The sequence below is a fragment of the Sarcophilus harrisii genome, chromosome 2, assembly GCF_902635505.1.
Source record: "Sarcophilus harrisii chromosome 2, mSarHar1.11, whole genome shotgun sequence".
Classification (NCBI taxonomy): domain Eukaryota; kingdom Metazoa; phylum Chordata; class Mammalia; order Dasyuromorphia; family Dasyuridae; genus Sarcophilus; species Sarcophilus harrisii.
In genome coordinates, this window is record NC_045427.1 from 199,406,999 (window position 1) to 199,419,902 (window position 12,904).

Here is a 12,904-nt window from a genome sequence, read left to right on the forward strand (position 1 = left end):
TACAAATCTTTATTGCCATTTTCATTAAATCTCTGTAGTAGATAGACATCTTTAAATAAGTGGTTTTAGGCTGTACTTTCTTTTCCTTCCACTCCTCCAGCCTTTTTAACATGGCTTCTCTCCCCATCAAATCACTGAAATTGGGATTCTCAAAAGTCATCAATAATTTCCTAAATTTCAAATCTATCAGCCTTTTCTCAGTTTTCATTCTCTTTGACTTCTTGACAACTTTGAAACATTATTTATATTCTCTTCTCTCTTGGTGTCTATCCTAGCTCTTGACATTATTCATGTCTCAAAAGTGGCTTTACCTCTCTCTAAATCGAATCCATCTTACATAGAAATAAGAAAGTAGTAATATTTCTAATGCTCAGTTCTAAACACAGAATTCATTTCAGACCTGGAAGGGATCTTGATGACTATTTATTCCAACTCATCCCAAGAATTCTCACCTGAGGAATGGTCATCCTGTTTTTGCTTGAAGATCTTTAATGAAAGGAACCCATTACTTTCCAAGACATCTCACTCTACTTTTGGATAGTTCTAATTGTTAGACCATTTTCATTTCTTAACAGTTTTTGAAGTTAAACTCAATGAAGACACTGTTTCATTCTTGTCTTTGTATGACATAGGTTTAAGAAAGGTTTGCTGATTAATTTCATTAAATCAAGTGTAATTTTTTTCCTCTTTATAATTTCGCTTTACTCCAATTTCTGCTCTTTAAAGGCCTACACAACTAATTTAGCTTTTCCTTCACATGATAGCCTCTTTTGGAAGAAAGTTGTTATTCTCCCTCACCTCCCCTTGCTGCCCCCTACTCTCCAACTAATGTCTCTATTCCCTATGTTTTTCCTAAGGTAAACATCACCAGGTCACAGGGCAAGGATTTGAGATTCTCCATCATTCTCATTGCCTTCTTCTGGATATTTTCCATCTTATCAATATTATTTCCAAACTGGAGTACATAGAATTTTACATAGTATTTCAGGTATGAAGTTTAACCAGAGCAACACACAGAGGGACTATCACCCTATTCGTGAAAGTATACCTCTTTTAATGCATTAACTTCAATACATTAGCTTTTTTGGCAACCATAGAACACTGTTGACTTGTACTAAGTTTAAGTTCAATAAACTCAGAGAATTTTTTTTTCAGAATAAACAGTAATCTAATCATAATGTCTTCATGCTATAGCTGTGAAGTCAAATTTACATTAATCCCTGTTAAATTTCTTATTAGACTTGGTCCAAGCTTCTAGCCTGTCAATATCTTTTTGGATTCTGCCGTTGTCATCTAATGTATTAGTTATCCTTTCCAGTTTTGTATCTTCCTTTGTGAGCATATCATAATATAATGGAAAGGGCAATGGCTTTGGAGTCAAAGAACTTCTGATAAAATACTGCCTTTCACTTAATAAATCTGTGATTTTATGCAAGAAATTTTACCTCTCAGGATCTCAATTTCCTAATCTAAAAAAGGAACATAAACTAAGATTTCTTTCAGATCTAAATCTATGATATTATGATCTAAAATTGCTATAAATATTATATCTGTGTTATCTCCTGTGTGCAAAGCAATGCCATAACTGCTTTTTTCCCGTGCCCTTTCTATTAAATAGATTGCATTTATTTCTGCAAATGCATTTTCATCCCCAACAGGCTGAAGGTGATTAATTTTTTCTTTGTAATTCTTTCATATATCCTTAGTAGATATCAAACAGTACAATGCACAGAGCAAATGCAGAGTAAATTTTGAATGAAAGAATAAATACTACTCTCATTAACAATAATTATATTGAATGGAGCTTAACAGTTTAAAAAATTTATCATATTTTAAATTGAGAAAAACCTTAAGTTTTTTTCCACGTATTGTAACAGTCAAAGGAAATATAAAGTGCTACAAAAGGTAGCACTAAACTTACTGAGCAACAGGAGGCAATTCTTCTGGTTGAGAAGGCGCTTTGTCACATCACCAGATGTCAGTGAAATATATGGACAGTTCATTTCCCCAAGTAGCCCACTCACCTCAAGCTGGAATTCATCAGCTTCATTTGGGCCTTCATAAAAGAACAAAACAATATTTTAAAATATTAATTATATTTCTAAAATAAAGATCATATAAATTTATTCCAACTGGGCTCCTGAACTTTAGCTTCCCATTCCTACACCACAAACTCACAAACCCCATGTATTCTTAAATGCCACTTTTATCATGTTACTTTCCTTCAAAAATGTTTAATGGATCACTATTTTATATCATGTTAGATTTTCTTCTTAGCATTTTTATAATGCATCCCCTATATGCCTATCCAGTTTTATTTTTTTTTCCAATCTGAAACATATATCCTTTGCTCTAAACCCACCAGTTTTTTCATATCGTCCTTCCTTCACAGAAATCACCTTCTTTTTTTCTCATTTCTGCTTATTCAAATAATTTAAGATCTAGCTCAGTTAAGCATTCCTTGTTTACTCCAACCCTAATTGTTCTAATTTTTGAATGTTGATAGCACTTATAGTGCATACTACACAATTTAGCACTCAATTACACTCTTTTTTGACTTTAGCAAAGAGCCATTTTCTTCAGTGACTTGCATAAGCACCATATATAACAAATATCTGAATTGAATTATCACTTTACACTACTTTCTGATTTGATCTCCCCAAATATACTTAAACTTTGAAATCAGGCATGTTTTAAGTTTCTTCTATGAGGTACATCACAAATGCCAACTGAACTAAATTAAAATGTTGTTTTTTCCTTCTATTTCAATAATTCCCTATGAAGTATGGTATAGTAGAAAGGAATCTCTGTTAGATATAGCATGTCTTTTACAGGTGAACATCCATTTCCTTACGTATAAAATAAGGAGGCAACCAGATTAGGGCTTAATCAACATTAAATGTCAACACGCTGGAGAAGTGAGAAATTTTATCTCCTAAAGTTTTAATAATCTTTAATATAATTTAGCATGAACTTTCAGGTTTAAATTTTGATGCTGAATTCTACGTACAAGGAAATCTAAGAGAATAGATGATTCTGTTTCTTGCCAAGAATGGAACCAAATATCTGGCAAAAGGGATGGATAGTGCTGCTTAGTTCTCACTTATATTTCTACCTCCTGCTACCCAATGATAGCAGCTAAAACAGCCAAGCTTAAGCCAAGAAAAAGTCTTAGTATAATGATAGCATTTTGAGTTGGAAAGAACTTTAGAGGTAATCTAATCTTAGGCTCAATATATGTGCTTTAAATCTAAAAGCTGACCCAAATATTTAGGAATTAAATTAATTTATTAAATAAGTCATATTAAAAGTACTTTTAAATGGTTAAATATATTTTAATTCATGTATACAGTTGAGATGGGAACAGTGAGAGTTTTCAGGGCTGAACTGCAATCTAACCCAAACTAAGCACAAAATAATGGAATTTTTCTTTTATGGGGAAAAGAATCTTTTCCCCCCCAAAAAAAGCATGAAGGAGACTACAAAGAGTATGCTACAAGAAGGGTTTTACAGTTTTCCAATACAATCACATGGTAGTTTGAAGCAAAATAAGAAGAGGGCAAAAGGACAGAAATTAAGCTTCTCTGTTATGACAATTATATTCATGCTCAACCTGTTTCTCATACCTCAACATGTACAGAATCTTTTCTCCCTAAGGAAAAAAAAAATCCTCAACACACCACACAGATCCATAACATCAGCTACTATTAACCTAACCTCTAAATTCTCATTTTCCACATTTTCCTGGGGCTTTGACCTTCCAATGTTGCTTAATGATTAGATAAAGAGAACCATTGGAGAACTGTCTGCCTGAATAAGAAAAATTTGGAATAACTTAGAATCTTTATCTCTTCTTATACAGTCCTCCTAGGCTCTCTCTTTTAGGTTTGGTTAAGAAAATAGGATTGTCCAAAGGGGAAAATTCAAGTATTTTGATGTTTGGCTATAGATCAGGTTGCGTTTCAGTTCTGAAGCCTCTCACCTCTGATCCTGAACTTATGTATGAATAAAAATAAATTTAGCCATCTCAAAATACTTTAAAATCATAATTTAGTAAATTAATATTTTCTAAGTATTTAGGTTAGCATGTAGATTCAAAGCAAATCTAGTGAATCTAAGAACTAAATTATTTCTGAAGTATCTTCCAATTGAGAATGATACGTTTTCCTTATACCAAAGAGAACTAATAAAGAATACAGTTATCTAATTGTTCCCCAGAAATCATTAAGTATCCCAAATCTTAGATTTGATACTCTGTACAATTCATACAGGTAAAAGGTTGGGTACTTTGCCTTAGACTCTGCAGGCTTCTATCTTTGCGGGAAAAAACTGACTGGAAAAGCATCAGGTTTCAGGCTTTTGTCTCATTTGCTAAGAAGAAAACAAAGATGCTAAAACTACATTAAGATCTCCTTATGACACCTCTCAAATCTATGGACTTGGTTATAATGTAGCTCAAGTGACATTCACTTTATAAGTATTAATATACAATACTATAATAAAAGCTTTTAAAGATGTTCTCTCACTATAACAAAATGAAATTTTATTGGGCTTACTTTAGCTTCTACAGAGGTTTTTAGAGTCTGTTAGCTTGGCTTTCAAAGGAAGTTTAATTCTATGCAGTAAATCATGCTTTCACAAGACTATAATACAGCAAAGAATGATTATTGGATAAAAAACTCATGTAATTTTTAAAATTAGATAAATCTCCACAAATTCTGTCTTTAAAAGTACATCTTTTATTTTTTTTTAATTATAGTTTTTTATTTACAAAACATGCATGAGCAATTTTTCCACATTGATCCTTGGCAAACCTTTTGTTCCAACTTTTCCCCTCCTTCCCCCCACCTATATGGCAGGTAGTCCAATACATGTTAAATATGTTAAGTATATGTATACGTATTTATACAGTTATCTTGCTGCACAAGAAAAATCGGATCTAGAAAGAAAAAAAACCTGAGAAGGAAAACAAAAATGCAAGCAAACAATAACAGAAAGAGTGGAAATGCTATGTTGTGGTCCACAAAAAGTACATCTTTTAGATTCTAACTTCTGAATTGTTTTTTCTGTAAATATATGTATTTTAAAAGTTCATTGCTTCCAAATACAATGATAATTTCCTTGTATATGAAAAACCAAAAAAATAACAAACTGACTATTACAAATGTTTGTTTTTACTAATTGGCTCTGCCTCGCAGTTCTAACTCTTACAAAGAAAAAAGTGGTTTCATAACTCAAAATGTCTAAATTTCATTTCATATTAAAATAATCATCATATTTAAAAATAAATGTTAACTTTACTTACTGTTAGTTGCTTGCACATTTTCTTCTAGTTTACAGAATAATCTTAATTCAGATACCAGCCAAGCACAGAGTTTGGTGAATTCAGGGGAACTGGCTCCACCAGTGACTGCCTGAGACAAAGCTCCATCTTCTAACAAAGGACCTTTGTAACTGGAGAGTAAAAGAAATTATACTTCATAAAATAAATAACTTTTAATAAATTACAGAGAGTAAGTTTACTTACAAGTATAATATATTTACCTGGAAAAATTTAATTTTAATATAAGATATAAAATATATATATATAAAACCATGTTGAAGTTTTAGGAAATTATTCTACCTGAACATTCTTGACTAATGAGGGAATAGTAAAAGCAAAGGGGTCATGGAGCTGGGTGGGTTGGAGGAAAGAAAAAGGAAGATGTGGATCACTACAGCAATCTAGTCCTCCAATTAACTTCATTCTGGACCCTCTTCTCTTCAATAGCACCTCAAAAGTCTATATGCATTCATTACCAGTGAGGTAGTTATCAAATTGGGAAGAGGAATGATAGGAGCTTAACACCTAGTTAATCAAAAAGAGGCTACATTTTACTCATTCTTCATATAATAGGTTTTTTGGGGCCCATGAAAGGTGGTTGAGAGCTATTCAATCTAATAAACAATTCATTAAAACATATTCTACATCATCCTATATACAATCTTTATACTTGGTTTAAGAAGGGAAGAGATAAAAACCAATATAGGAAAGATTCTAAAGAAGTTCAAGATCTACTGGGGTTATGAGAGGAAAGAGGTGGCAAAGAGGGGAAAAGAGAGCTGTACATGCAAATAATTGTTAGGAAACTGATTAATGAGAGGTTAGACAGTGATCTTATAGTTGAGAGTGAAAGGCAGAAATACAGGAATATTTCATGTAAAATGAAATGAATTTGGCAATGAAGGAATGACAGGGGTTGAACAGAGGATCTGACTTCAAATGCTCACTCTGTTGCTTATTACCTACATGACCCTGAGGAAGTCACATCAACTCTCTGAGCTTTAGTTTCTTTAATCAGAAAATAAGTTTGGCAATAAAATAGAGAAAGAGAAGAAAATAAGTTTGGACTAGATGGCCTTTGAAGTCCCTTGTGGCTAAACATCTATGATTCCATGGCAAAATTTGGTGATTTTATTTAAAAGTTTAAGGGAAATAAACACAACATCCCCCCCACAATGTGTGATTTTTCATTTTTATAATTTACAAGGATACCATTATACAATGTTGTTAAAATATTTATCTCATTTATTGAAACCTGAAAAGAGGGAGTTAATAAAAATCTAGTTATTTTAGAAGTAAAATCAAGATTATCTTTCTATTAACTATGGAAACTGAAAAGGTTAGAAGTATAGTTTTTAACGAAAGAGAATTGTTTTGGATTATGATCATGCAGTTAAACAAAATGCAATCAGGAAAATAAATCCATTAGGCAGGTCATTATCCATTTGAATACATAATGTTAAAAATTCATTCATAGAAGTGATTCTATCTCCAAGACTAACTTACTTCAAAGTCTTCCACTTATAAACAGAACAGTCTAGGTTCCTCCATTACTCTTGATTCAAAACATAGTTACCAATATTGTTTTGTTGAAAAACAAAACAAAACAACAACAACAACAAAAAATAGCTGAGCTTCAATCTTTCATTAGTAGTAAAATAATGAGGCCTAATTTCCCTCACAGAGAAATATGACTTATGTCCAACTCTTGTTCTAGTTTCATTAGCAAAATATTTATTATATTCTTAGTCTTGGTTCAGCATTTGTGAGGCCAATTCTTGCTTAACTAAGAGCAAGCATTTTTAATTTCTAAGGAAAGTTTTTCATGGTTTTCCTTTTGTTTCTCATGTTAATAAACAAGATAGAGCTTTTATGGGATCCTTTGATGTGAATAAGTAACTTGCCTTAACTAAATGACTAAGTTAAGTCAAATGGTGGGTATGAAGACATTTTAACTGGCTTTACAAAGGATATATAATAGAAAAAATTGTGACTCTTAAGATTATGGTAAGAATGCATTCCTAATTATGTAACTGTTACCCTGACTACTGAATTTTCAGTGATTTGCTATTAACTAGAAACATATTTGTTATTTAAGATACACTGTTTTTTTTAATGGTAGATGAAAAAACTGTAACAAAATACAACAAACAAGTGTACATACAAATACACAGTTGTAGGACAAAATCTGTTTTTTCATCATTTCAACTGCTAGTTTCATAATGTAGAAAATTAGTCTTTGCTATTTTACTCAGTCATTTCCAATCCTGTCCCTCAAAGAAAACACTCCTTAACATCAGGTTTTTAATTTCTGGAGGACTCATAATTCTTCATCTAAGATCTCATTCAATAAATAAAATACTACACAATCATGTTTTTTTCTAACCCTCTTTTTTTTTTATGATTACTTTGATTTCCTTTCTTCATAGAAGGAGAATAATTGCTTAGAAAAATTGAAGGAGCTTGCTGGTTCTGGAATCAGAGGATCTGGATTCATATCTTATCTCTGACACTACTAAGGAAATCCTGAATAAGTGACAAACTCCTTAGGTCTCATTTTCTTTACAAAAAATGAAGGATTTGAAGTAGATATCCTCTGAAGATCTTTCAATTGTAGAGCTCTGATTCTGTGAAACAGCAATAAAGATATATGTGTGTGTGGGGGGGTAAGAGGTGAAAAATTGGAACAAGAGGTTTGGCAATTGTTAATGCTGTAAAGTTACCCATGTATATATCCTGTCAATAAAAGGCTATTAAATTTAAAAAAAAAATGACTTTGAGGAAAGCACTTTACAAACCTAAAAAAAAAAAAAAAAAGTATCAACTCCGTTAACAAAGGAATTTCTGCAAATAGTTTGGCACCATGGTTGCCCAAGGACTCTGAAGTTAAATGATTACTTGTCCAGGATCATAATGCCAGGACATGATAAAGGTCTACTTGAAAGAAGATATTCCTGGGTGAGGCCAGGATACACTTAAACAAGATGCTTTGTACTGACAAGCAATATTTTAGGTTTGTTTTAAAAAAAAGATATCAATAACTTCCATTTACTTTTATACTTTTAATGAATGGACAGCACAAATAATACAGAGCAGGGTGATAGAGCTCTTAACAGGTTTATCTTGGTAGACTACTGTGATATGTTGCATTTTGGATTAGGATTCTAATACAAGTTTAGAACCAGTTTTCATAAATGAATATTTTATAGTATATAATGAAAAAAAAAACTAGAAAGCAACAAGGAGAGTACTTTTTAAAAAAAGATCACTGTTTAAATAATTACGCTGGCATAATACTCAGAAGTCTCTATAAGTTTTCCAGCAGCTTGAAAATATCACTGTTTCTTTTAAAAGGGAAGCTATTGAAATAATAAAGGCTATAGAATCACTGATGTTTAGCTACAAGGTACCTCAAAGGTCATCTAGTTCAAACATTTCCTAATTAAAGAAACTAAAACTCAGAGATAGTGACATGATTTTCTCAAGGTCATATAGGTAATAACCAATAGAGCAAATATTTGAAATCAGAACCTCTGTTTAACCCCTGTCATTCCTTCAGGGTTAGAGATGAGATTTCCAAATGTAATGAACAAAGAGAAGTTTCTAATAGCTGTCTTATATTTTGGTTAGGCTCTTGTGTGGCATGACATTTAGGTTTTCTGGGTCTAGAGTTAAGATACTACATGAAACAAAGTATTGATATGGTCTGTGTTTAATATACTTAGAAAACCAGTTAAATTCTATGATTTGCCCCCCCTCCAATCAATCTTTCTATAGCATATACCACCAAACAAAGTTGTATATTAATGTCTGAACATCGTGCCCTGCAAAGTTAACAATGAAGGTAGTAAGGAACCAGGATAAATTCAGAAAAATGTATTTCAAAACACAAGTGCATTAACTCATATCCTGATGAATTGCAATGATCTTCAATATAAGTAGTCTTATTTATATAGGTGGGCCAATTTTGTAAAGACGTACATTAAAAAAATTAATGAGCAATTCCTCTGTAAATTTGTAGGAGTATCTATGTAGAATGAGTATATTTAGAGAAGGGTAAAATAAGATATCTTGCTAACTAATTGGCCTGCTGTGATTTGGTTTGTAATTTCATTAAGAAATGGGCATTTCTTGAGAGTGCTTTTCTCTCTATATTAAAGGAAATCGAGAAAATTCAGAAAGAACACTAAAGAAAAAGAAAAAAGTTGATAATACCGATAATATTCTACGCAAAACAAAGTAACAAGTAATATCACTATATGCCAAAAACTTCCAATAGTTTAGCAAGCCACTCCAAAGTGATAAAATCTAACCAAGTAACTGTTTTTTTTTTTCCTCCCTAAACCATGTGGGGGTAAAAAAAAATCTGTATAATTTGTTACTTTGTAAATCCAGCTAAAGGAAGATTTATACACTTATCTGAGTACACCTTTAAACATAGTTTCTTAAACCATATTTCGTTTAGGCAGTTTTTTCATTCTCAAGTTTTAATGCCGGACGTCCATCTGAATGATCTAATAAGATAATCAGTGCTGTTTTCTGCTTATTTATTGTTGAATAAGGGTTCTGAAAGGCTAACAGTTATGGGTAAGAAGTGGCATAGGTGGATGTAAAATAAATATGGGGAAAATTTTGATAAGTGAATAAGGACCAAACAAGGAGTCCCAGTTTGTAATAGAAAAGAAAGTCAAGGAGGAACTTTCCCAGTGGTTTCAACAGTGATACTGATTATCTGGGAACAGGAGGTGGGCTAAGTACAAAAGGTGATAGCGAGGCGCACCTGCTGAAGCTGGGGAGAGAGAGGAAGATGATTTGGGTTGGTGCGGAGAGACAGGAAAGAGACAGGGAGGTTAGGGAAGAGAGAGAGATGAATAAGATTAACAGGTTAGTGAGTGAGGAAGGCGCTCCCCGGGTAAATATCCGGGAAACGCAGGGAAGGAGAACCGGGGCTCCAGGACGGGTGGGAGGAGGAGAGAGCGATCAGGGGTGGTGGTTGGGGAGGAACAGCAGGCCCACGCGGAGACAACGACAAGGATGACTGACAAATTCCCAGGGTCCAGGTCTGAAGCCTGGGGGTGACGTGACGGGGCCCCGGAAGACATAAGGGGGCTGGGACTGATGGGGACAACTGCGATGGACGCGCTTTCCCCCGGAGAGGAGAGCAGATCCGAGGCAGGGACTGGGATAGAGGGAGCTGGCGGGTGGGGGGGGGGGAGGGAGGAGGAGGCAGCAGCGAGGAGCCACGGGGCGCGGCACCGGCAGGGAAGAGGCGGCCCAGCCGGGGTGAAGGGCCGGGATGACAGGGGTTGCGAGGGTCAGGGGCTAAGCGACTGGGACTCTTACCCCAGATCCTCCAACGACTCCAAGATGTCAGTCTCCATGAGGTCACACTCCATGCTACTGTGGTATTCAAATTTCCTAGTCGTCAGGCTCCCCTCTTCCCCGGCACAGTGCAGATTTGCGCATGCGTCACCTCCCCGAACTTCCAAATCGACAGATTTTTGCCTCCGGTCCGGCACTGCGCATATCCGAGCGTGCGCGTTAGTCCCAGTCCTCTCCTTGGCCACTCCCCCGCCCGGCGTGGAAGCTCCTCGCCTAGCAGATTTGCACATGCGTATTACCAGAAAACGAAGCCTGCAGCCAGGAGAGGGGCAAATGAGGCATGGTTGCGTGGCGGCTGGGCAGGGAGACGAGACTCGGCACGCCGGGCGGCCCCTGCGCACATGCTCCCCGCCCCCACCCGCCCTCTCCAGTTGCGCATGCGCAGCTTGTTGGGGGCGGGGTAAGGAGTCGCTGCCTCGGTGTGGGGAGGATGGAAGTGACTGCCCGGACATCCCTGGTGCCGGAGCATCTGGGGGCTGCGGATCGCTAAAGAAATCGCTAGAGATCGCCATTCACGAAGGAGGCCGGGAGTCGGAGAGACCAGTGAGATAAACATGCCGCACAATCGCAGAATCGCAGGCAGAAGGGAAAACGCTCGTGTCCGCACACACACAGGGACGCGGTATGGGAGACTCTGTAGTCCCGTTTCTGTTATTTTGTATCAAGGAAAAGGCAAGAACCAGAATTGCAGAAAGAAAGGACGGCACAATGCCATCTTGTCCACATTTTATCTGGGCATCTATCTCCTCGACATGTAGTACCCTTGCTCCCACGACAGCAGATTGCCTCCGCGGTCAGCGTTTTTCTAATCTACATCCTGTTGCCTTCAAACATGTCCCAAGCCTTTCCCCTCCTTACAAAACTAGACCCTAACAACCCATCTCAAGCTCGTGATTATGAGGCTATAGATTTCCATCCGGAAGAGACCTTAAGGTCATCTAGTTGACCAGTCCACATTAGAGGTAGAATATGACCCTAAATTCTCTTAACTTCCAAGTCCTCCTGATCTTCCAACTATGGAGAGTCAAGAATTGCTAATTTTTTTTTTTTTTCTCAACTGTCCATCTTCCTTGGGTTCACCAAGTTCTGCAATCAGTTTATTAAGTGACTATTGTGTGCTGGACACTATACTAAGCCCAGGCATACAAAGAAAGGCAAAAAAACTTTCCCTGCTCTCAAGGAGCCATAAATTGGAAGGCACTAGAATTACGGGTGATCAAGGAAAGGATTCCAGTAGTCTGGATTCCAACAATATTTTAACTGAAACTGCTCTCCCAAGTTCACAGTAATTTCATAATTGAGAGTCAAGAATTGCTAATTTTTTTTTTCTCAACTGTCCATCTTCCTTGGGTTCACTAAGTTCCTTCAATCAGTTTATTAAGTGACTATTGTGTGCTGGACACTATACTAAGCCCAGGCATACAAAGAAAGGCAAAAAACTTTCCCTGCTCTCAAGGAGCCATAAATTGGAAGGCACTAGAATTAAGGGTGATCAAGGAAAGCATTCCAGTAGTCTGGATTCCAACAATATTTTAACTGAAACTGCTCTCCCAAGTTCACAGTAATTTCATAATTGAGAGTCAAGAATTGCTAATTTTTTTTTTCTCAACTGTCCATCTTCCTTGGGTTCACTAAGTTCTGCAATCAGTTTATTAAGTGACTATTGTGTGCTGGACACTATACTAAGCCCAGGCATACAAAGAAAGGCAAAAAACTTTCCCTGCTCTCAAGGAGCCATAAATTGGAAGGCACTAGAATTACGGGTGATCAAGGAAAGGATTCCAGTAGTCTGGATTCCAACAATATTTCAACTGAAACTGCTCTCCCAAGTTCACAGTAATTTCATAATTGAGAGTCAAGAATTGCTAATTTTTTTTTTTCTCAACTGTCCATCTTCCTTGGGTTCACTAAGTTCCTTCAATCAGTTTATTAAGTGACTATTGTGTGCTGGACACTATACTAAGCCCAGGGATACAAAGAAAGGCAAAAAACTTTCCCTGCTCTCAAGGAGCGATGAATTGGAAGGCACTAGAATTAAGGGTGATCAAGGAAAGGATTCCAGTAGTCTGGATTCCAACAATATTTTAACTGAAACTGCTCTCCCAAGTTCACAGTAATTTCATAATTGACAAATTAGATAGCTTTCTCTAACTCCTCAATCTTCTAAACCTCTTTGTAGCATGTGACAAAATTGACTAC

At 35.8% G+C, this 12,904-nt stretch overlaps 1 protein-coding gene across 1 annotated transcript in view; it reads right to left on the reverse strand.

The window, feature by feature from the left end:
- FAM98A (family with sequence similarity 98 member A) overlaps window positions 1-10,992 on the reverse strand; it is a 53,855-nt gene extending 42,863 nt beyond the window's left edge. Inside the window, exons 1-3 of the mRNA XM_003757837.4 lie at window positions 10,667-10,992; window positions 5,306-5,454; window positions 1,922-2,056 (exon numbers count right to left, since the gene is read on the reverse strand). Coding sequence (XP_003757885.2) covers window positions 1,922-2,056; window positions 5,306-5,454; window positions 10,667-10,935 — 553 coding nt within the window. The 5' untranslated portion in view covers window positions 10,936-10,992. The remainder of the gene's footprint in view (window positions 1-1,921; window positions 2,057-5,305; window positions 5,455-10,666) is intronic.
- Window positions 10,993-12,904: the final 1,912 nt, after the last annotated feature.